We start from the raw sequence: 25,306 nt of genomic DNA on the forward strand, positions 1-25,306 counted from the left end.
AAGGATCCATGTATTGGTTTCACCTTAAAACAGCTCTGACTGCGGATAATGTTGATGATGATGATGATGATGATAGGGTGCAGCTCGGTGGCCTTGTGGTGAAGGTTATCTTATTAGGTAACACGTGCCACCTCACACACCCCACCCACAACCCTTGCCACCCACCTCCCTCCCTCCCCCCGAGACCCTGCCACCCTCCCACCCATCTCCTCACCCACAACCCCTGCCATGCTCCCACCCACCCACACACCTCTGCCACCCTACCACATACCTACACACCCCACACACTCCTCGCGTCCACCCAGCAACCCATTCACTCACCCTCAAAACCAGGAGAAAAGAGGGACAGCAAGAAATATGGATGAAAGAGAGAAAAATATTGAAGCTAGAGAGAAAGTGGGAATAGAAGAAGGAAGGATTGAAGGAGGGAATAATAGTGAATAAAGGAGGAAAGAAAAGTTTAAGGAGAGAATAACACTGAAACAAATAAGAAATAGGGACTGAAAGAAAAGATTGAAGGAGAAAATACTGAAATGAGAAAGGAGGGAAGGATCGAAGGAGAGAGTAATTAGATCCACCCATTTACTTTTGACCCCTGCGCCAAATAACACTATAAAAAAAAGGTCGCTGCAAATATACGTCAGTCAGAAAAAAAAAATCAATGAAAAGGATAAAGAAGAATACAAATAATACTCTAAAACAAACTAAATATGTACTTTTGACCCCTGCCCTAACTTTTGACTCCTCTGCCAACTTTTAATTTAGAGTTTCATTCCCCCACCGAACAAAAAATAAATAAATCCATCATTCCCCTGCCCTCTCCTTTCTCTTCCAGCCCCCTCCCCCACCCCCCTCGTTTTCCTCTTGCTTCCAATTGTGCCAACTCACCATTGCCTGTAACTCGAGTGGAATGCGAGTAAGAGGATGAGAAAGAAGACGGGAAGGGGGCGTGAGGGGCTAGACAAAGGGAGGGAGAGGAAGAAAGGAAGGAAGAGAGGAAGGGAAGCGGTTCACACATTCCACTCTTGACATCTCTTCGGCGTTTTCCTTCTTTGTCGTGGTGAGTGCGTGCTGTGTTTAATACGATACCTGTTTGTTTATGTTGATTCATTGTCCTTACGTTTTTAGTGGTGGTGCTCGTGAAAGTAGGAGAATGAGAACGAGAGAGGGAATAAGAATGATAATGAGAGAATGAGAATGAGAGAGTAAGAATGAGAAAATGAGAATGAGAGAATAAGAATGAGAGAATGAGAATGAGAGAGAATGAGAATGAGAGAGAATAAGAATGAGAGAGAATGAGAATGAGAGAGAATGAGAATGAGAGAGAATGAGAATGAGAGAATAAGAATGAGAGAGAATGAGAATGAGAGAGAATGAGAATGAGAGAGAATAAGAATGAGAGAATGAGAATGAGAGAGAATAAGAATGAGAGAATGAGAAATAGAGAGAATAAGAATGAGAGAATAAGAATGAGAGAGAATAAGAATGAGAATGAGAATGAGAGAGAATAAGAATGAGAGAATGAGAAATAAAGAGAATAAGAATGAGAGAGAATAAGAATGAGAGAATGAGAATGAGTGAATGAGAATGAGAGAATGAGAATGAGTGAATGAGAATGAGAGAATGAGAATGAGAGAGAATAAGAATGAGAGAATGAGAATGAGAGAAAATAAGAATGAGAGAGAATGAGAATGAGAGAGAAAAAGAATGAGAGAATGAGAATGAGAGAGAATAAGAATGAGAGAATGAGAAATAGAGAGAATAAGAATGAGAGAATAAGAATGAGAATGAGAATGAGAGAAAATAAGAATGAGAGAAAATAAGAATGAGAGAGAATGAGAATGAGAGAGAATGAGAATGAGAGAGAATGAGAATGAGAGAGAATGAGAATGAGAGAGAATGAGAATGAGAGAATGAAAATGAGAGAGAATAAGAATGAGAGAGAATGAGAATAAGAGAATAAGAATGAGAGAATGAGAAAAAAATGAGAAAGAGAATGAGAATGAGAGATCGGAAATGAGGGGGAATGATAATGATAATGAGAATGAGAGAGATAATGATAACGAGAGAGAATGAGAATGAGGGCGTGGGGTGGGAGTGCCAAGGGTTGGACAAAGGGGACGAGTGGCCAAGACTCAGAGGGACACCAGCTTGAGAGGCACAGATTCAGGGGAGGAGAGGTCAGACGAAGAGGACCGCGGCTTCTCATTTTCTCTATATCATTGTCATTCTCTCATTCTCATTTTCTCATTCTTATTCTCTCGCATTCACTTTCTCTCATTCTTATTTTCTCTCATTCTCTCATTCTTATTCTCTCATTCTCATTCGGTGGGTAAATTTTGCTCGTGGCTTCTTATCTTTTATTTTTTATATAGTAAAGGAAACCTGTCAAGGGAAACAACAAAAAACAAAGAAAACAGTAATGAAAGAAAAAAAAGCGCTAATCACGGTCCCTATAAAGAAAAGCGTTTAGCAGAGTGGCCAAAAGAGAGGCTTAAAGAAGTACATTTGGTGTGAGCTTATTTGTGTGTATTTATTTGTTTACTGTTATTTCTTCCTGTAATTGTTATTGTTTTATCGTTATTTTTTTTCTATTATTCACTCATTTACATATTTTTTTCTTCATTCACACCAAAGAGAGAATATAAATGTTCACTCAGGGGAAGTAAATAGCGGGCTTTTTTTTTCGTTTTCTTTTTTTTAAGCCCTTGAGCTGTCTGCTGTAAAAAAAAAAAAAAACTCAATATCAAGCTGTCCTTCAATATTATTTTAATACAACCGTGCTAACACACACACACACACACACACACACACACACACACACACACAGGCTTATCTTATTCTCCGACAACCTTATTTTTTTGTTTACACGCTTGACCTAAATATGCGTTTTGTGACATTTTTTTGCTATTTTTTTGTATATTACACTTATGTCATCTAATTAACGATTATTTCCTTTCATGTCATTCACTTCTTTGTCATGATGAGTAACAAGCCGTCAGCTGTGTGGACACCGGCACAAAAATGTCGTGTTAAGAGATTCAGCTCATGCACCCTGTTCAAGAAAATGCTGGCACACACACACACACACACACACACACACAGTTGGTCCCATGTCTGTCAATCATGCTGACAGACAAAAGGGGAAAGTTACACAAGGGACAGAAAAAAAACTTACTCGATTGCAAATTCCAAATGCACGTCAACCAAACCCCAACACGTACGATACGGGTTGTCTTATCGCGATACTAATAATCTTGATAAAACCCAATGACACGTTCCTGCGATCAGAGAGAGAGAGAGAGAGAGAGAGAGAGAGAGCGCACTGCTGGCGGACGTACGATGTTGAACAAACGTCCCTGAGTAAAGCTGAATCATGGATCAGCTGCAAGGGAAGGAGCGGGGTGGGGAAGAGGGGAGGAGGTGGGGGGACAGAGAGGAGGAATGGCCTCTCTCTCTCTCTCTCTCTCTCTCTCTCTCTCTCTCTCTCTCTCTCTCTCCATATTGTTCCTTCCATCCATCTGAATCGTAATAAAGAAGAAAATTGAGAAAACAACAACTGTTATCCACCCCACTTTCCACCCTCCGTCCACATCCCATCCACTCTCCCCACACCCCATCCACTCTCCCCACACCCCACCTCCCCTCATTACTCCACCCTTCCACTCCTTCACTCCCCCTTAGGAGAAAAAAAATAACGAGCAAGGGATTATTCCACCACAAAAAAACGTAAAAAAAAAAGTAATAGAGGCACTCATCCGTTCACACTGGCTTTATCGTAGGGGTCCTTGGCGGGCGAGGGGGGTGGGGGAGGGAAGGGGGAGGCTTAAGGTGTGTGTGGTGTTGGGGTGAGGGGTGGGATGTGTAAAGGTTGCGTGTTTGTTTGTCATCCACGCGTCGCTGTGGTCACGTGCGGGGAGCTGGAGTTGTCTCTTTAGCCACGTGTGACGATAACGGGACTTTCCTGCAGGGGGGCCATAGTCTCAAACGTTTCGTGACTTATCGGGCTATTACACTGGGCAAATTTTCCGTGGATCTTCAGTCAAACCACGAGTTCTGCTGGCGTGGTTCTCATGTTTCCGTGGTTTTCTGACGAGTCCACGATCTTCCAAAGCTACGGTAGAGTTCCTTGAAGAACGGCGGTATTACTCACCATCATCATCAGCAGCAGCAATAACAAGAAACAAATGAGAACCACGCTAGCGGAAATCGTGGTTTGACTGAAGAGCCACGGAAAATTTGCCCAGTGTAATAGCCCCTTTACACACCCACATCTGATCAGGCTTTCGTGCATCTTTTGGGCATATCCAGAGGTAGTTTTATGACCCTGGTGGTAGTTTGACCTCTCTTCTGCGCTGTGAACCTAAAAGAACACTCATTAGAATCCGATTTATCCCTTTTTTGGCCCTTGGAAATAGTGATGTGAGGGGAGGAAGCATATAAGAATTGTGGGCATTTCCAGGGGTACTAGTTTTATGACCCTGATGGCAGTTTGACCTCTCTTCTGTACCGTGAACCTAAAAGAACACTCACTAGAATATGATTTATCCCCTTTTTGGCCCTTGAAAATAGTGATGTGAGGGGAGGAAGCATATAAGAATTGTGGGCATTTCCAGGGGTAGTTTTATGACCCTGGTGGTAGTTTGACCCGTCTAAGAAGAACCCCTCTTAGAACATAAAAGAACACTCACTAGAACCCGATTCATCTCCTTTTTTGGCCTTTGGAAGTAGTTGACGTTAGAGGCGGAAGTGTATTAAGGTGTCATTAGGTTTGATCTCTCTTTTTTGGCCACTCCTCTGTACTCTATTCAGGAGCAGTAAGTAGCGGGCTTTTTTTTCATTATTGTTTTATTTTTTATTACACGCCCTTGAACTGTCTCCTTTTCTGTATAAAAAAAAAGGTTTCTATATTCTCCACAAGCACAGATTTCTTGGCTAGCTCGGTTCTTCTCGTCTTCAAACCCTATAGATCTTTACTCTTGTCTATTGTACTTTATTCTGCACTCTCGACCATATTTTACTTCTTATGTTTTATTTATCCTCACGGCCCATGTGCAAGTCTTGAGTTTCGACACTATACTATAAGGTTGGAAATCTCTAACGCTTTGCCTCTCATCAACTATTTTCAGAGGCCAAAGAGGAGATCAGTCGGGTTCTAATGAGTGTTTTTATAGTTTTTTGGTAAAGAAGGGTCATGAAATTACCCCTGTTACCCAGAAAAGCTACGAAAGCCATGTCGAAAGTGTGTTATGTTTAAAGGATGATCTCATGAAAAGGAGGACTAAACTAAACCAAAAGATATCGAAATTAAAGACGAAAAATCAGCGAAACATCAACCTCTTGCTCTGAGCGACGAGATTAAAGGGCTAACCCACGTGCTCCTTAAGAATATGGTCCCCTTAGGAAGAGTTCTGTTTATCCCGCCGTCTGGTGATCGTTTATGTATTTACGAAGATGTTACTCGGATATAATTGGTTAGTGATCCGTACTTGATGACCTTTCTGTATAGTCACGCCTCAGATCCAGATGAAATGTGGGAGTTGCCTTTGCTACGGGGTCTGTACATTAATCCACTGTGCTGTTCTCCTTGTTGTGGTTCTTAGATGGAATAAAGGCTTTTGGTGCAGCCTCCAGTCCATCCATCTCCCACTGTGCTGTCTTTCTTGTGTGGTTCTTAGAGATGGAATGGAATTATTAGCCTTTGGTACGGACTCAGGACTGTACATCACTCACTGTGCTGTTCTTCTGTTGTGGTTTTTAGATGGGAATAGTGGAATTAGCTTTTGGTGGCTTCCAGGACTGTCCCCACTGTGCTGTTCTTCTTGTTGTGGTTCTTAGATGGAATAGTGGAATTAGCCTTTGGTACGGCCTCCAGGACTGTCCATCACTCCACTGTGCTGTTCTCCTTGTTGTGGTTCTTAGATGGAATAGTGGAATTAGCCTTTGGTACGGCCTCCAGGACTGTCCATCACTCCACTGTGCTGTTCTTCTTGTTGTGGTTCTTAGATGGAATAGTGGAATTAGCCTTTGGTACGGCCTCCAGGACTGTACATCACTCCACTGTGCTGTTCTTTTGTTTGTTAATAATTCGTTTCTTTCTCCTTTTTAGTTTATCTTGTTAGCAATGGTTTTACTACGATTGTATTTCTAGTTCTTATCTTACACACGCCTGCCTTTCACCTTCACTGATGCTGCTTGCTAGAACCTTACCTCTCCCTTGCACTGATATGATAAGAACAACGTGGGGGTGCTTGGGGAGAAGGACGAAGAGAAGGGAGAGGAGGAAGAGGGAGACGGAGGTAAGAATAAGGAGAGGAAGGGATAAAAGGGAGAGGGAGGAAGGGATAAAAGGTAGACGGAGGAAGGGATAAAAGGGAGAAGAAGGGATAAAAGGGAGAGGGAGGAAGGGATAAAAGGTAGATGGAGGAAGGGATAAGAGGGAGAAGAAGGGATAAAAGGGAAAGGGAGAAAGGGATGAGAAGATAGTAAGTTATGGATAAGGAGGAGGAGGGAGGGATAAGAAAGGGATGAGAAGCTGGAGGGAGGGATGAAAAAGGGATGAGTGGGAAAGGGAGGAATAAATAAAAGGGAGAGGGAGGAAGGGATAAGATCATAAGAGGAGGAGGAGGAGGAAGAGGAGGAAGAGAGGGAGGGGCGGGAGGAGGAAGAAGGGGAGGGTGACTGGGGAAGTGGAGGAATGGGGAGGGTGACGGTGGAAGGGGAAGGAAGGGGAGTCACGTGGGTGTCCATTCTTAGCAGGAGTCTACGCAAAAGGACTCACGTGTTTGCAAGGTTACATGTTGTGGGTTATGTTCTGGTGGCGTATCAGATTGAAGGATTGAAGGAAGACCCTCTCCTCCTCCTCCTTCCTCCTCCTCCTCCTCCTCTTCCTCCTCCCTTTTATGCATGCTGTCAAAGGCGGAAGTCAGCAGTTTTTGTAGCGTTCCTCAAGGAGTGTCTCGGTTCCTCGGCTGTTACACACACACACACACACACACACACACACACACACACACACACACACACACACACACACACACACACACACACACACACACACACACACACACACACACACACACACACACACACACAGGGTTTTTCCTAATATAAACACATTAACATTTCTACGAATCCATGGAATTGTATATTGAAGAGCTGCCCGATACCTCCTCTATACTTACACACACACACACACACACACACACACACACACACACACACACACACACACACACATACATACACACTCATACCTACTAAGTAATATGTAATGAGATCCAATACGCTTTTGTTTACGTATTTCGTGATTGAGTTGCAAATAGAGAGAGAGAGAGAGAGAGAGAGAGAGAGAGAGAGAGAGAGAGAGAGAGAGAGAGAGAGATGGATTAATGATATGTATTCGTATTTTAATTAAGGAAAACATTTTATAGAGGACCCCATCGGATAATCATGATCGCCTCCCCCTTCCTTCCCTTCCCCCTTCCTTTCCAATGTCACGACTGATGAAGCAGTGATTTCCGGGGCATATTCTTCAACATTTCCCAGCGCCTAAACACACATACACTAGTAGAACGCGATTGATCTAATTTTCGGCGTCTGGAGATAGTTGATGTGGGAGGCGGAAAATTTTGTCTGAGAATACTGACACCCACCTACGTAGCTACTGTCACCTTATCTTTCCTTGCGCGGGGTGCGGTTACGGGGTGCCTCCTTATCGCGCCGGGGTGAGGGAACAAGGAACACCAGGCTGGATACATTTTTCTTCCCCCCCTCGCCCCCCTATCCATCACTCCCACGCCCCCTCCGTCCCTTCACACACACGTAGATTAGAAGAAGCCGACATGTGATCCACGGAGATTCGTCGCGTGCTTTGTGTGTGTGTGTGTGTGTGTGTGTGTGTGTGTGTGTCTCGTCAATTTTATGGTTTTATGGTGTACGAAGGCTATAAGCGTGACCTAATAATAAAATGTGTAGACGTGTGTGTGTGTGTGTGTGTGTGTGTGTCTCGTCAATTTCATAGTTTTATGGTGTACGAAGGCTATAAGCGTGACGAGGTAAAACATGCACCTAATAATAAAATGTGTAGACGTGTGTGTGTGTGTGTGTGTGTGTGTGTGTGTGTGTGTGTGTGTGTGTGTGTGTGTTCGTGTGTGTGTGTGTGTGTGTGTGTGTGTGTGTGTGTGTGTGTGTATGGTTTTATTCTCAGTTTCAATGAAAACCAAAGAGTATATTCAAAGTTAATATTTTTGTAGTAGTAGTAGCTAGTTGTAGTAATAGTAGTAGTAGTAGTAGTAGTAGTAGTAGTAGTAGTAGTGGTGGTGGTGGTGGTGGTAGTAGAATTATCTGAAAACTTTGATTACGACTTCAGAAATGCACGAAAATAATAACTAATAATAAAAAGATGAATAAAGAAATACATAAACTTGCCTGCACCGACACATGCTGGATTAAACCAACAAAATAAATGAGTGTGTCAATAATATATGTCAAGTAAATAAGTAAATACGTCAATAAAGCATACTCGGGTTAGTTTTGCCATGTTTTCCTCCTCGGCTTTGCTTGCACATGAAGTAATCGTCCACAGATCAGCCAGCAAGCCCTGATAGTGTTCCTTTATCGGTCACGACTCATGTATCCACCAGCCCACCGTACGTGTAATTACCGTAGTCAGCCCGCCAGCACTCCTTCCTGTCTGATCCCCCCTCCCTCCCCTACCCCCTTCACACCCCTGCCGTCACCTCCGCATGCTCTAACATAAAATAAAGTTAAGAGAGTGAGGAAGACCTTGGGGGAAACATACGTAATGACAGAACACGTGATCTAAAATTATATGTTAAGAAAGTCGGTGCGTTTTTTTTTTTCGTTTTTTTTTTCAGTACGTTTTGCAAGATAGACGAATACATGCATATGAATAACACGAAGGCATACATACTGGGCATAACAACATACATAATAGATACGAGTTCTGGGTATTTGAACCTAATGAACTAACAAAACATGATAAGGATTTTTTCTTCTGTATACTGCAATAACACGTGACCTAAAATCATGTAAAAATAATGAGGATCTATTTCCGGCACGTTTATTAAGACAGAGACACACTGACACACATATAGGAGTTCTGGAAAAATTGGAACCTGATGAACTTATTAAAACAGATGGCGAAGTTACTGCAAGCACGCGTGACCTAAAATCATGTAAAAATAATGAGTATTTATTTCCGGCACGTTTATAAGATTGAGATACACTGACAAACATATACGAGTTCTTGGGAAATTGGAACCTGATGAACTTATTAAAACAGATATCGAAGTTAATGCAAGCACGCGTGACCTAAAATCATGTAAGAATCGTGAGTATCTATATTCAGCACGTTTTAAAAGATAAAGATACCCTGACACATCAATAAATACGAGTTCTGGGAAAATTAGAACCTGATGAACTTATTAAAACATGGCGAAGTTACTGCAAGCACGCGTGACATTAAATCATATAAGAATCGTGAGTATCTATATTCAGCGCGTTTTATAAGACAAATACACTGATAAACATAATATACGAGTTCTGGGAAAATTGAAACCTGATGAACTTATATAGCGAAGTTCTCTCAGTATATAACAAGCACGCGTGACCTAAAATCATAAAAGAATCGTGAGTCAGCGCGTTTTACACGGATACATATAAACGAGTTCTGGGAAAAGTGGAACCTACGGAATTACAAAACATAAGAGCGAAGGTTTTTTTTATTACACACACACACACACACACACACACACACACACACACACACACACACACACACACACACACACACACACACACACACACGTTTAGGACAAGTGGGACCGTATGAACTTGAAGTGACAAAGCAGGGTGAGATAAAACTTGACCGCCAATGTTTTCTTTACACCACAAACTCGAGAAGACCGATTATACTTGGGACCTCCTTTCTCTATTATGTAAGCCGTGCCGATAATGGTCCATATTCTAAATCGTATCGGGCTCCCATTACGACTATAATTATCTGAGATCATTGTGTGTATACTGCAAGCACACGTGAACTAGAATCATATAAGAATCGTGAGTATCGTATCCCAACACGTTTTAGAAGGCAGAGATAGATTTATACACACGAGTCATGGGGAAATTGAACCTAGTGAACTAACAAAACATGATAGCTAAGTTTATTTATCTGCACTGCAAGCACACGTTACCAAGAAAATAAAAAAGAGGTCACTGTACACTAAACACTGGCCGAGAAGCCCCGCCCCCTTTTCCATATCCACGGGAGATGATTGGCTGAATGAAAGGAGCTTGGAGTTAGGAGTATGTTTTACCTTGGAGGCTTGGTAAAGGAGGGGGCGGAGGGCTTCTAGACTAATTTACTGTGCCGGTGACTTATATATATATATATATATATATATATATATATATATATATATATATATATATATATATATATATATATATATATATATATATATTACGTAGAATCGTAAGTATCTGAGCTCTTTTTTTAATAGGGGCAGTGTTTAGCGGTTTTTTTTTCTCATTACTTTTTTTCTGCCCTTGAGCTGCTTCCTTTACTGTAAAAAAAGTATTGTGAGTATAGTAAGTATTGTATTGTAAGAGTCTAGATGTTCTTTTGTTCTTAATCCCAACACGCTCTACAAGACACGGATAGCCTACACATTCAAGCTCCTAGGTCAAGGTGAACTCTCCTCTTACAAACTGGCCAGGCAGGATGACGAAGCAAGAAACGGGTGAACTGCTATCACTATCAGTTTCCACATTTTTTTTTATTAGAACTTCTACGAGAGTCTTTAAAAACAGGCAGACTGAGATGCAGAGGCGTTTAAAAATACAGACCAATGACCAATGAAGTAGAATATACCGGACCAGATGGCTGATAGGGTGTCGTTCATTATGTCAGATATGAAGATGATATTTAAAGAGTGGTATCTGTTTGCCGCCTCCCCCCTTCCCCCACCCCACCCACACACACCTCCACCCCTCACCACCACACACAGGCACACACAGGGTTCACTTGCTCCGGTCTCTGGGGTCACGAGAAGATGTATGTACTTGTCGCCCTCAGTAGCATGCGTCGTGACCTCTTTTATAAATACATCCTCTGCTCCATGGTGAGTGAATGAGTGTTTATGTTTGTTTGAGCCCCCCCCACACACACACACACACACCACCACCACCATCAACAGTATACTCTGACTTACGAGTGCGTTGAAAGTCCCGAGCCGTAGGAGAGATTTATTCATGTATCTGCTTACTTATTCATCCGGTCCTGCAATTAGGCTAGGCGTGTTGATTCACTACTGGGTGTTCATCAAGGCAGGAGGGCGAGGAAGATAGAGATGGGTGACGAATGATGATACCACTCCACTATCTTCTTTAGGTGTGTGTATATGTGTGTGTGTGTGTGTGTGTGTCATAAGCGAAGGAAAAGAGGGGAAAAGAAGAGCAATTGAGGCACTTATAAGATAGAGATAGGTGACGATTCCTCTACTATCTTCCTTGGGTGTGAATGTGTTATGTGTCGAAAGAAAAAGGGAAAGCAGAACAGAAGAAGCACTGTTTAAGTTATATGTGACGATACATCTCCATTTTCCTTTGGTGTGGGTATATGTGTGCATGTGTGTTGAGAGGGGAGAGAAGGGGGAAAAGAAGAGCAATAGAGACACCATTATAAGATAGACACAGGTGACGATTCCTCTTCTATCTCCCTTGAGTGTGGATGTGTGTGTATGTGTGACGTAAGCGGGAGAGAAAGGGAAAAAGAACAGGATAAAAGACACCGTTATAAGATAGAAATGATAGATAGAGATGGGTGACGATACCTCCCCTCTATTTTCCTTGGATGTGTGTATGTGTGCCTGTGTGTTGAGAGCGGAGAGGAGGATGAAGAGAAGAGCAGTAGTCGAGGCACCGTGGCACCGTTCATCCCGTAACCAACCCTGAGAGAGAAGGGAGGGAAGGAAAGGGGAACAGAGAGCAGTAGTGGCACCGTTTTTAGATCAAGATAAGTGGGTGTTGGTATGTATACATTCGTGCCGAGAGCGAGAAAGCAGAAAAGAAGAGCAGTCGCAGAGGCACCATGGCACCGTTCATCCCGTAACCCACCCTCTCTTGAACCCCCAGTTAGGGCCAGGCAGCAGCACGTGTCTGGGATAGCCATTTCTCACCATGACACGCCACTATTTCACCTCTGGCTTTCCCGTGCTCCCCTTCCTCCCAGTGGACGACGATTCCTGTGGCAGCCCAGCCTTTGACGGGGGACGTTCGGGGTAAGAGTGACCTCCTTGTGTGTGCGTTGCGTTGCTGTGGTCTCCGTCGTCAGCGTTACCAGCCTGTCGTTTACTTAGCACATCGTATACTTCGTTTTCTCACCCAAAAGTAAGGAAATGAAGATCGATAGTATACGGTTTTCATGGGAACTTTGAATACCGTCAGTGATGTGGCTTTAGTTTGGGGTCCGGAAATGTGATGTAGGGAGTGTTGCCAGTGCGAGAATCTGGTAACACTGGCCCGGTGCACTAGTGGGGTGTGGTGTCGCAAGCGTAGGTTACAGCATGAGTGTGTTTCAGGAAGTGTTGCAGCGTTGTTACCGTATTGAAAACCTCACGATGTTGAGCTACGTGACCGTGTGTGTCCGCTAGAATGAGTCATGGGGGTTGGGTGGGGAGTTTGGTTGTGCGTGTGTGTGGAGGTAGTGGAGGAGTTACGTAGTTTGCTTGGTGATTATGTAGTGGTGTTGGTAGTTGTCATGGTGGTGGTGGTGATGTGATGGTAGTAGTGGTGATGTGGTGTTGTTGATGATGGTGTAATGATGGTGGTGGTGGTGTGATGGTGGGGGTGATGTGGTGGTGATGTGATGGTGGTGGTGGTGGTGGTATTGGAGGTGCCGCGCCACGCTGAGTCAGCAGCCTCATCAGCCTCGACCTGGCTCGGCAGAGGGCACGGCAGCACGCACTAACACACACACACACACACACACACACACACACACACACACGCCAAGGACTCGCTTTCTCGTTTTTTGGAGTCGTGAAGATCTTGCTAAGTCAGTCTTATATAAGAAAAAGTTAAGAGCACAAAAACAGCCTAGAACGGACGTATTAGCCAGCGGTCATGAGTCATTTATCAACTCATTAACATTCAGCATTACTCCGTTAGTTGTTGTGTCGCCCAAGTTACCCCATAGACGTTCAGATAGCTTTTAGTTATTTTTTTTCTTGCATTAATTACGTTTCTTCATAATCGGATTGAAGGAAGAATAGCTGACACGACCTTGCTTAATTTTCTGGGGGGATTATTTTCAAAACCCACGAGGATAATAATAATTAGCCCGCCCAAGATCATTTTATTGCAAGCTGCAGGAAATATGAAGAAAAAGGAGGCTGGTGTGTGTGTGTGTGTGTGTGTGTGTGTGTGTGTGTGTGTGGTTTAAGATAGGCAAGGTAAGGGTTATGGGGGTGGGGGGGGTCTAAAAAATGAAAGATACCACATATCAACCCCAATTAAAGGGTTTACACAGCACGGGAGCGGCGGGCGTGTGTCAGCTGCTGTGTTGAGGTAGGTCAGCGGGTGCAACGCTGTGAGCTAGAGAGAGAGAGAGAGAGAGAGAGAGAGAGAGAGAGAGAGAGAGAGAGAGAGAGAGAGAGAGAGAGAGAGGATTACTTCAGGTTGGGGAATTGTTTGGCAGCATGTGTGTGTGTGTGTGTGTGTGTGTGTGTGTGTGTGTGTGTGTGTGTGTGTGTGTTCTTGCTCAATTGTTTGTAAAAGGATTTGAGGTAATACTATCTTTCATAACCGTAATTTACATTCTCAAGGATGTGAGCGTTTTATATTTTTTTCTTGTGTTTATTACCTGCAAGGCGTTTGTTTAGTGTGTACCTTAGTCATGTCTTTCTTTGTCCTATCTTCTTAAGGCTGTCAGAATTGTGTACGTATTATTATTATTTTTATTTATTATTATTGTTATTGCTATTATTATTATTATTAGTTGTTGTAGTAGTAGTTTATTACATTACTTGTGTGTTTGCAATACTTGATATTTGAAAATTTCAGGCTGGTCTTTATCCACATTTGCCAAATGTTATTCGACGGATTTTATTCCACATTGAATTCAGTGTGCCACACTTTCTTTAATATACGTAACTCCGTCGTGTGTGTGTGTGTGTGTGTGTGTGTGTGTGTGTGTGTGTGTGTGTGTGTGTGTGTGTGTGTACCTGCACGTGTGCATTCTGCGTGCCCTTGCATCCTCATCATTCAAGGAAGCAACTTGTGTGTGTGTGTGTGTGTGTGACTGTGTCCGTCCGTCCCAGGAAATAAAAGAAAACAGTCTAACTGCGTATATTGCATTCTTGCATTGATCATCTTTTCTTATTTAACTTTTTCTTCTTCCTGTTCTTTCTTCTTCTTTTTCTTCTTCTTCTTTTATTATTATTATTATTATTATTATTATTATTATTAATATTATTATTATTATTATTATTATTATTATTATTATTATTATTATTATTATTATTATTATTAGTTGTAGTAGTAGTAGTGGTGGTGGTAGTAGTAGTAGTAGTAGTAGTAGTAGTGGTGGTGGTGGTAGTAGTAGCAGTAGTGACAACAGCAGCTTCCTTGACATAAATTCCAGCAGTATAATCACATGTGTGTTCACGTATATGAAGAAACTCCGGCACTATTACGATACACAGTCACCTTTTTTAGTCAGTAATCTGCCTTGACCACACCATTAGACTTCATATTTCCTCTAATACGTCCCTAGGTGTAGTATTACCTGTGCATTACCTCTAATCAAACCTGGCGGCTGGGTGGTCAAAAGGAGAGGTATGGAAGCATGATTTTCTTATATATCTTTTCTTGGACGTTCTCTTGGTCGATTGCAAGAGTAGACTATGGTATGTTGTGGGTATTTTGTTTCTCTATGAATTTATAGTGCGTTTAGGTCCTGATCCGTCTATTTTACCGTAATAAACAAATAGATGAGCAAGTACGAGTGTGTGGCAACGAGGGAGGCGCGGTGTGAAGGGAGACTCAACTGATCATGGTCATATTTTTAAACATTTCGTCGCTCAAGCACACAGATTTGACAAGGCTTTCGTATGGGTTATGGGCTTTTCCAGGGGTAGTTTTATGACCCTGGTGGTAGTTCAATCCTTCTTCTGTACCTTGAACCTAAAAACACACTCATGAGGACCCGATTAACCTTCTTTTTGGCCTTTGGAAATAGTTGAAGTCAATTATGGAAGCGTTTGACAGTGCTCACCGAAAAGAGGAATACGTCCAAGCACACACACACATTTGACAAGGCTTTCGTAGGAGTTATGGGCATTTCCAGGGCTAGTATTATGACTCTGGTGGTAGTGTGACCCTTCGTCTGTACCATGAACCTAAAAACACACGCATGGGAACCCGATTAACCTTCTTTTTGGCCATGGGAAATAGGTGGACGCGCCTGACAAAACCAACCCCGGAAAGAGAGATACACATGATTCTCTGTTCTTTACTTTCTGGCAGCTTTGAGGCTTTGAGGAATGGGGGAGGGAACTTGGGGGCTCAGTGAGTTAGCAACACTCGCGGAGGCTGGGGCAAGGGATTACGCTCTCCCCTGTGCTTCCCCTTCTTTGATAATGACCCGAGGTGACCCACGGGAATCGAACTTGTTACACCTGGGATTCACCTGTGCTCTCTCCCCCATCACCTCCTCTCTCTGTATGTGTGTGCTTGTGTGTGTGTGTGTGTGTGAATGCAGGTGTTTGTGATTTACGTTTCATTTTTTAAGGTAATTGGTGTTGTTAACCGCATACCTGGACTCTGTGGTCAAGGCTATGTTACCTGGTGATGGTGGTGGTGGTGGTGGGTCAGGTCATGGAAAGCTGTAGTGATTTGGGGTTGTTGACGTGTTCTGTTATGCCTGTTTGTGTAGAGGAATGGTGTTTTAATTTTGTTGAAGGGGACAAGACTATTATCTGTTATTCCTTATCATCACTTGTAGTTGCAGTACATATATGTTTGATGCGCCGGTAAAACTAGATTAACACTACAGCATGTGATTGCTTGGAAAGGCTAGTAATGCCGTGGGAGCAATATTGGAGGCGCGTAGTGATTCTGCATATTTACCGTGTTGTCTATTGCATGATTAAAAGTGAGAAGGGTTATCTATTACCACACTGCATACCTCATTTAGATCTGTATTATGTATTGAATCTTAGTCTACATTCTAATCAGTGCAATCTTCTATTTATACCTCTATTTATATAGAGAAAATACCCTTTGCATAATAATGATTGAAGAAAGTTAGTCCTATGGTTCATACTTGATGTAGACAAATTAATCCCTTTTTAGACAAATATATTGATATGTTAAAATTAAGTATAGTACAACCAAGTGTCCATTCTGCAGTAGTGTGTGATTTCATTATAGTGATTGTGTAGATTACCCTTGAGTGCATATTAAAGCTGAGAAACCTTTGTTATTCCTGCATTCTATCTCATTATAGACATAGATATCACTCTGAATACTCAAAGACAGCATTTTCATCCTACCTTATAATATTGTAGATATAGTAATAATCATGTTCAAAGACAACATTCTCGGCCAAGTGTTTTTTAGTGCTGTGTAGTGTTGTTTGTGTGGATGTCCAGGTGTCAGATGAGGCCAGAGTGTGTGCAGCAGCCGTGATGGATGACACACACTGGGGGCATTGTACTGTGGGTCATGTGATACTTCTTTTCACTGAGGGCCACCAGCTAGTTAGCAACATGATCCGCATACAATATGTGTCTTGGTGTGATGTTAATTCTTTGTGGCTAGGCTGGCGTGAAGCTAATTTCAACAAGATTTAATGAGATATTATTCCTGCAATTGTTTTATGCAAATTTAATTAAATACCACAACTAATCTGTTCATTTTTTTATCATAGTTGTTTTTGTTTAGTTAACAGGCAATTTTGGTGTGCATAAAATATAGAAAAAATGGTATGCTAAAACTGGTATGTTAAGAGCTTCTGACTGCCTGTAGCAACTTAATTTTATCTTGCATGATTATTTGGCACTTCATTCATACTGGTTCATTCCTTGCAGATGTGTTGCATGGAGGTTTGGGAGAAGCAGGATGCAGCTTTCCAGGTTCATCGCATGGCTCACACCGGCCTTCAGAATGGACGCGAAGAGGAACGGTTGGCTACTGGAGACTGTGCACTACCCTGAGCGATACATCTCCAAGGAAGGGCAGTGAGCGTGGTGCCGGGGAGAGGAGGAGATAGAGTGTGCAGTGAAGGGCGTGCAGCAAGTGTCGGTGAACTTTATGTAAGAAACCAGAAACGGTGAAAGCAAATCCTAGAGAATGAAAAATGGATATATAAGAGCCAGAACAAGTTGGAGGGAAGCTGTGCCAGGTTACCTTCGTGTGGACAGTGCCAAAGACAGACTCGACATTTGGTCCAAGGGGCACCGAGTTGGAGGAGTTTACAGTAATTGTCCGAGGTGGTCTGGGGTGGAACGTTCCCTGACCTTTGTGTCCTCACGAAAATGGCTTCATGGCACTCGGATATAGAAATGGACGAGACTGGGGGTGGGGGGAGGGCGAGCATGGGGCGTGGGGGCAGCATGGGGGGCGGTGGAGGGGGGGCTGCGAGGGGCTGCATCAGAGTCCGCCACTGCACCGGTGCCTCCTACAGGGACTCCGGGGAGATCAAGTTCTGCATCTCTGAGTACAAGAATGATGCCTTTCAGGTGAGTCTGAGCAATAATTAATCTAAAGACCTGCTATGCTCATTTTAAAAGAAAAGTCACCACACAGTAAGTTGGTCCAGAAGTCCCTCCCTTTTCCTCCCTCTCCCTCCATAGTAACACTGACTCCTAACTCCAAGCTTCATCCATTCAACCAATCGGCTCCCCAGCTGTGGAAGAGGGGGCGGGGCTACTGGACAAACTTCGTGTACGGTGACTATAGGTGATGTGAAGCTACGAGAGATCGAGGCTTCATTCCTTCCTTTATATTTGTCTTAATCATCCAGTCATTTTCATCATCACTGTTTCCTGAAAATGTGCATCTTCCGCCCTCTTAGAATCTTGTAAATTGAATAGTTCACCGTAATGACTTGGCATATTGTGGCCATTACATTAAATCTGCCTGAAGAACTTTGAAAACTTCATTACACACTTCAGTCTTAGGCCAGCCTTTAACTTGGTGTATTGAAATCAATGTAAAAGGGTGCTAGAAGAAAGCTTCTGTGATAGAAATATAAGTATGTTATGCTAAGCACTGTAACAAGATATAAAGGGGTGCTGGACTGCCTTGGGCTGACTGCAAGGCAGCACTGAGGCAGGAAAAGATTAAGAATCACTGTCTTAGGTCAAGTTTGTTGTTTCCAGATGATGCTTCTGATGAAAAGCAACCAGATGCTCACTGACGTCAAGCTGGAAGTGGGCCGAGAGATCTTCCATGGCCACAAGATTGTCTTGGCAGCGGCGAGCCCTTACTTCAAGGTAAATGTTTGTATTTGGTAGTGGAGGTTTGACTATATTGTTCTAAAGCAGTTGAGTTTATATATGCAAAGGATCAAACCTTGAGAGGTCTTTTCCCTGTAATGCAGCCATCTGTTTCTATCAACACATGCTGTACAATTTATCGTAGCTAAAGTAATGATATCTGTCATCAGGCCATGTTTACAGGGGGCTTGCGCGAGTCAGAGCGAGACACCGTGCGTCTGCAGGGTGTCTGCCCCACCGTCCTGGCCCACCTCCTCTGCTTCATGTACACTGGCGAGATAGTCATCAATGAAATGCTGGTGTGCCAACTCCTGCCTGCTGCCACAATGTTCCAGGTCAGTAGTGGTACTAAAATACTGCCATCACCACCACCACCACCAGCCAGTGCTGTCCTCTATTTCTTGCCATACACAGGACACCCCATATTGGGTAGGCTGTGGAATATATCATGACACATCAATCTTGTAGTCTGAGTTAAATAGTGTATGATATTTGTCATGAGTTCTGTGAGTGAGTGTAATGAAAGAAATATGTATTGCATTAATTCCTATACGTAGATTTTATGTGGTGTGTGTTCTGTCCTGTGATTGTAATGGTGATGCCCAGCGTTGGGGTCTGAAATGACAGTATTTGATTTAGTAAGGCAGTCATTCCTGTGGGTGTAAGCCTAGTCTTGGTCCCTCCCCCTCTGCTTGTTTTAAGGAATGGGTTTCTGGTGATGTAGATGATTAAGAGGGTGTGTCCTTATGGTGGTGTGTACTTTTCAGATGAATCATGTGATTGACGCTTGCTGTACCTTTCTTGAGCAGCAGCTTGAGGCAGGAAATGCCATCGGCATTGCAAATTTTGCACTACAGCACGGCTGCATGGACCTGTACCGCAAGGCCAACACCTTCATTGAGCAGCACTTCTCTGAGGCAAGTGTGCTTGAAAATGGCTTAAAACATATTGTCATTAATCAAGATATGACTATTATGTAAATTAAGCTGAATATTTAATTCTATGCCTGAAAGTAAAAATGCAGTGTAAATTTCATATATTAAATGACTTTTTATTACATGTTAAAATCATAAAACTAAATTAATGAAAAGCTCTTCTCCAGGTGTCATTGGAGGAGGAGTTTTTGCAGCTGTCAAGTTGTCAGCTCCTGAACCTGATCCAGCGTGACGAACTCAACGTGCCAGACGAGAAGGACGTGTACAATGCCGTGCTGAAGTGGGTGATGCACGACGAGGACAGCCGCCAGCCCAAGATGGAGCACATCCTCCAGGCAGTGAGGTGAGCCGGGGGGCGTGTCGGGTCTGCTTCAGGACAAATAAACTCAAAGCAGACGCTGCATCATGGAGGTTATCTGATGGCTGGTCCTCAAAATGATTGCTCCACTTTGCTTGTTTGTCACTAACATATCAGTTGACATGCCACTTGAGCTTTGAACTAGCATTGCACACTCAGTTATATAATTTTGCTGATAGACTATACTTAAAAATTCTAAAGGTAATGTTCAAAATATATTATTATGCCAGTAAATACAGTAGTTAGGATTTATAGCTTATCATTCATGAACATAAGAAGTAGTGTATAATATTCAAGGGATTGTTCATTCTAGTTTTGTGTTTCACTCATGCTGTTTGCTTTCTCCAGGTGTCAGTATCTGTCACCAAGATTCTTGACTGAACAAATGAAGAACTGCAAGTTGCTGAGGAAGGCTCCGGCCTGCAGGGAATACCTCGCCAAGATCTTTGAGGTGAGTTTTTTTTTTTTTTTTTTTTTTTTTTTTTTTTTTTTTTTAAGGGAAGAAAGGAGCTGAAAGGTAAAAAGAAAAAAGAAAAAGAGGAAACAGTTGAACTTAAATGTACCTCAAGATGCAGTGGATGTGAGGTGATAAGGAGTGATAACAGGAGACTGAATCGTCCTAGCAATAATAATCAAAGAGCCTTGAGAAATGAGTCCATGGCACACTGGATGGCTGACAGGACAAAAGAATATAGAATCCAAGGAGTAGAAAATAGAAACAGTTGTTTTATCTCTCCCCTGCAGGATTTGACCCTGCACAAGCCACCCATGCAGAAGGAGAGGACGCCCAATGCACCTTGTGTTATTTATCTGGTGGGAGGCTACTCCAACCGCCAGAGTCTGGACACGCTGGAGTGTTACGACGTGGAGGATCGCCAGTGGACGCAGCTGTCCAGGCTCCCTGTGGCAAGGTGACCAACTCTTGCCTGGCCTTGCTCTTATATGCTGCCAGATGATGACACTGTGTATGAATTTATTGGCAACATATTCAAATTTTGTCAAATGGTGAGGTCATTTATATATTTTTAAAGGAGACTTTTTTTTTCAAAATTATTGATCAACAAAAAAATTTTGCAGGTCAGGCCTGGGAGCGGCTTACCTACGAGGAATATTCTATGCTGTAGGAGGGAGGAACATACTGCCCAATGGCAATTACCATGACAGTAATTGGGTGGACTCCTTCAACCCACTGACCAACTCGTGGAGGCAACGAGCCAGGATGAACTTCCCTCGCAACCGCCTGGGTGTGGCTGTGCTGGACGGCCAACTGTATTCCGTGGGCGGGGCCAACGGTGCCATGTGCCACAGCACGGTGGAAAAGTATGAGCCAGACGACGACCAGTGGACGCTGGTGCAGCCCATGTCTTGTGCCAGGATGGGGGTGGGGGTGGCGGTGGTGAACAGACTTATGTACGCCGTGGGGGGATACAACGGGGAGCAGCGCCTCAACTCGGTGGAGTGTTACCACCCCGAGAACAACCAGTGGACCCTTGTGTCACCCATAAAGATCCCCAGAAGTGGTGCCGGTGTGTGCTCGCTAGGGAACAGCATATATGTCATCGGCGGCTATGACGGCCAACACCAGCTGTGCTCTGTGGAGAAGTATGACACTGAAACGGACACCTGGACCTCCGTGGCGCCCATCAAGACCCCGCGCTCGGCCATGACTGTCTCTGTCTGGGATGGAAAGATCTTTGTCATGGGTGAGTGTGACCAAGGATGTATTAATTATTTTCATACTCCTTGAACTCTTTTGTGTTAAATTGTATTTAGTTGCCACATCTAGGAGAGAAGTATATGAATGGCTTAAAGAGTTAGAGGAAGAGAATTGGTAGGATATTTTCTGGAGTTCAGAATCTTTCAATAATATAAGTTTTCAGGGGATTACTAAAGTTTTATTCATTCAGTTCTGTTTCATCTCATTAGCATTGAGTCCATAACAATATGAACTTACTTCCTTTAGGTGTGGATACTGAGTGGTAGCACAAGTTGAATACTTGTGCAACTCTGCCCCAAAGAAATTTAAATAACAAATGCTCCTTCTATGAAGTGTTTATTGTATTTCCTCCTCCCAAGACTGCTGTAACGGCTCTGGAGCAAACTTTGCTTATTCACTTTTGGCATCTTCTGTTTCTTTTTTAGGAGGAAGAAAGGAATCTAGTGCATTGCAGAAACATAATTATTTACACAAGCTTATTTTATATATGCTACAGAAAAAAGTAAATTGATATTTTAAAACTTCATAAACTTACATCTTTTCCCAGGTGGATATGACGGGAGCCAGTTCCTCTCCTCTGTGGAGATTTACGATTACCGACTAAATGAATGGTGCGACTGCAAACCTCTTCCCTGGGGCAGGTCAGGACATGCCTCGGCCTCCTCCTTCCACCCTTGCCTCCTCCACTCGGACACAAGATAACACAGGATCTGCAGCGGTAGGCGATAGCCTACGTAGAGTTTAGATACTCTACTTAGATTGTATTCCTAAACAAAATATTGAATACCATCTTAAATATTGAAAATGTTGATATTTTGTCAACATTTATTCCCTCAGTATGGCAACACAGGCTTTCAAGGAAGCTTACTTAGTTGTACATGAGTGTTGAACTGCAGTAAATGCTGCTTTTGTGCTGTTGGATTTTCAGAGCTTTTTGTTATGATAATGTGTGCAGCAGATGGAGATGCATAAAGAAATGAAGGTAGCATTGACATGATATAATCTGAAAAAAATGCACATAACAGACTTGTATGTATACTAGTTCCATCATCATTGTCATCATCATTGTCATTGTTATTTTCTCTACCTCATCCACCACCATTTTGTAAACTTAAAATATCACTCCCATCAGTCTGTCACGCTCATACACTCTGGCCTCCTCCACGCCATGCTCAGTCACTGCATTCTGTCATCTATTGTATCATTCATTGCCTTTGCTTGCTGTGGCACAGCACTGACTTTACTTGCGAGTGTTCTTCACTTTCGTTGTCATCCTTGTTATGTCTGTGATGATACCACAGAAGCTCTTTCTTCATTTGAGTCATAATTTGAAGAAGAGGTGAGGTGATTGGTTTGTATTTCTTGCTGTGAATTATTCAGTAGTAACTTGAAGACTGTGTTAACAGCTAAAGCATTCTTCAAGGATAAAAAGAATTGAAAGAAACAGTCGAGTCCAGTGTATACTTCTATACATATGTACATAAAACTAAAGTAAAACCTCAGTTTTCATTTCAATTGATGTTGTACTTCAAAACATACATTTTAATTATCCTTGTGTTATGCTTTAGCTACATAATAATTTGTTATATTACAATATTTATGTAGACAGCACAAGGGAGCACTGGAGATGTTTTCAAGGAGCCTGAAGCACTGTTTGCACACCTTTGGTTCTGTTGTAGTGGAGTGGTGTTGTCTGGATGTAGCGGTGATATTCCTTGTAAAAAAATTTCCTCGTCTGAAATGTGTATGTTCTGACTTTACACACACATGACTGAGGGGTTTTGGTGTTTTATTTAATGTTTTATGACAAATTCATTCTATCAAACATTTTATTATTGAAATTTGTATTAATTTCTGCAATATCCATACTTATATACCATAAGGTTTTTACAGAAACATGAATTTGAAACAGCTTTAATGTTGTTCATTTTAATCATATTAGTATATAAAGAGTATAGTTCCTTGGTTTTCACAGAGGAAGTTTGCTACACATTAGAAATCTGAATTGATAAACATTCAGTGAAAACCTAGACTGTCCTGACTCAGTGAACATTCCATTATTGTTGTGGCAATATGTTATGTACGTGTACAGTAGTCTTAGGCATAGTTATGTTGTATACCTCACTTTTTACGTGCTTATGTGACATGTGAGGAGGCAGCGCCACGAAGGTTAGTGGGCGCCTCTGTCTCAGACGTGGATACTTTGTTGTGTCCAATGAAGGAGGTTAGGTGAGTTGAAGGTTACTGTGCCTGGTAGTGAGGCGCATCATGATATTATCTGTGATATATGTAATACTACCTTTCTGTGATGTTTCACTAGTTTTGCATTGTTGCAAGACTCGGAACCGTCGGAACCTACACTTACTCATGCAACGAATATACAAATATGTATATAATGATGTGGGTTGATTTATAGTATTTTTTAAATCAAAGTAATTTGTATGTAATTAGGTCATGTTGATAGCATGGCATCTCACTGTGTAATTTATTGAAGTTGAACAGCTTGAGGCACCTTGCTTGTTCATGTGCCAACCAAAGCAGTTTGGAAAACCGGACTTGTGACCGAGGATCTACCCCCTTCTCTCAAGTGCTTATTTATTGAAACAGGTGTGTCTGTTAGTGCTAGTATTCAAGAATGTTTGAAATAAACATTGAACACCATTATTTCACAGATTTTTTAAAACTTTCTCTACTTAGTTTTATCAGTCACATCATTATTCTTTTGAGAAGCATCCTAAATCAGTGGTAACCTAGTGGGTAAGGTTTGCTAAGCATTTGTTAAGTATTTGCTGCAGAATATCAGGCTTGGCCAATGTAATCTACCCAGGTTAGTATATCTGTAGAAGGTATAGAGCATTGTCGCGTAGGTGTGTTTGCCAGTTCGTACGTAGCCATCCATTTAGTACTCGGATCGGGAAAACCAAAAAAGGGAAATTTGAGCTGAGATATATTAATGGACAGTTGCCACAAAGAACACATCACTTTTGACCCTCATTTTTATACTTCTCTCCTACCACTACAACTACTCTCTCTTCATACTCTCATACTAGGTCTCCAGAATACTTCTTTTCCCCCTACATGAAGCACTGAATAGAGTTGTGCGAAGGTCTCCTAAATAGACAGTGGGATGTTGGGTAATTATGTAGTCTATCTGGTTTACTCGTATTGGGTCAGGTATGAGGCAGCAGAGTCATTCTATTATCATGTTTTTATAATAAGGGCGTAGAAGATTATGTATTATTTATTATGATTTGTTTTAAGGTTAGCGTTCCTATGGGTGCTACACATTTTTTTTTTACAGTAAAGGAAGCAACTCAAGGGTAAGCAATAAATGAGAAAAATCGCTTATCACTGCCACTATAAAAGAGAGTATAGATGAGCGGCCAAAAGAGAGGCCAATTTCAGGTGGGGAGGTGTGTCAGACTCACTCGTACTCTCCTTAGTGGTGTCGTTTCCGTACAAGTTTCAATGGCTAAGGTTCAATAAAGACCATTGGTGCTAAACTGGCGATTAGACTGATGCCTTTCAGCTAGAGTGGCGATATAGATTGCCAGTTTTTGCGGTTACACATTTTTTCATATAACAACCTCTTTGAATAACGAATATCTCTCTCTTTGTGTATGTTTGTGTGTTTGTGGTGATGTGCATATCACACACACAAGAAGTGATTACTGTCCCCACTTGAGCAAATTGTTCAGTTATCGTTTAAGAGAGAGAGAGAGAGAGAGAGAGAGAGAGAGAGAGAGAGAGAGAGAGAGAGAGAAAATCA

General features: G+C 42.3%; 1 protein-coding gene across 9 annotated transcripts in view; it reads left to right on the top strand.

Annotated features, from left to right (window-relative positions):
• LOC127007794 (kelch-like ECH-associated protein 1) overlaps window positions 1-24,201 on the top strand; it is a 41,681-nt gene extending 17,480 nt beyond the window's left edge. For 2 of the 9 annotated variants that reach the window (XM_050879106.1, XM_050879103.1), the window contains exons 2-10: window positions 17,118-17,768; window positions 18,411-18,524; window positions 18,698-18,862; window positions 19,295-19,444; window positions 19,630-19,805; window positions 20,169-20,271; window positions 20,565-20,731; window positions 20,898-21,523; window positions 22,085-24,201. In XM_050879106.1, the coding sequence (XP_050735063.1) occupies window positions 17,565-17,768; window positions 18,411-18,524; window positions 18,698-18,862; window positions 19,295-19,444; window positions 19,630-19,805; window positions 20,169-20,271; window positions 20,565-20,731; window positions 20,898-21,523; window positions 22,085-22,239 (1,860 nt within the window). In that variant the 5' untranslated portion in view covers window positions 17,118-17,564 and the 3' untranslated portion in view covers window positions 22,240-24,201. Of the gene's footprint in view, window positions 1-1,035; window positions 1,061-12,113; window positions 12,415-15,585; window positions 15,748-17,117; window positions 17,769-17,882; window positions 17,979-18,410; window positions 18,525-18,697; window positions 18,863-19,294; window positions 19,445-19,629; window positions 19,806-20,168; window positions 20,272-20,564; window positions 20,732-20,897; window positions 21,524-22,084 lie in introns of those variants that run through there. The other 7 variants (XM_050879109.1, XM_050879107.1, XM_050879105.1 and 4 more) reach the window with 7 other exon arrangements.
• Window positions 24,202-25,306: the final 1,105 nt, after the last annotated feature.

This window comes from Eriocheir sinensis, chromosome 36 (assembly GCF_024679095.1).
Source record: "Eriocheir sinensis breed Jianghai 21 chromosome 36, ASM2467909v1, whole genome shotgun sequence".
NCBI lineage: Eukaryota > Metazoa > Arthropoda > Malacostraca > Decapoda > Varunidae > Eriocheir > Eriocheir sinensis.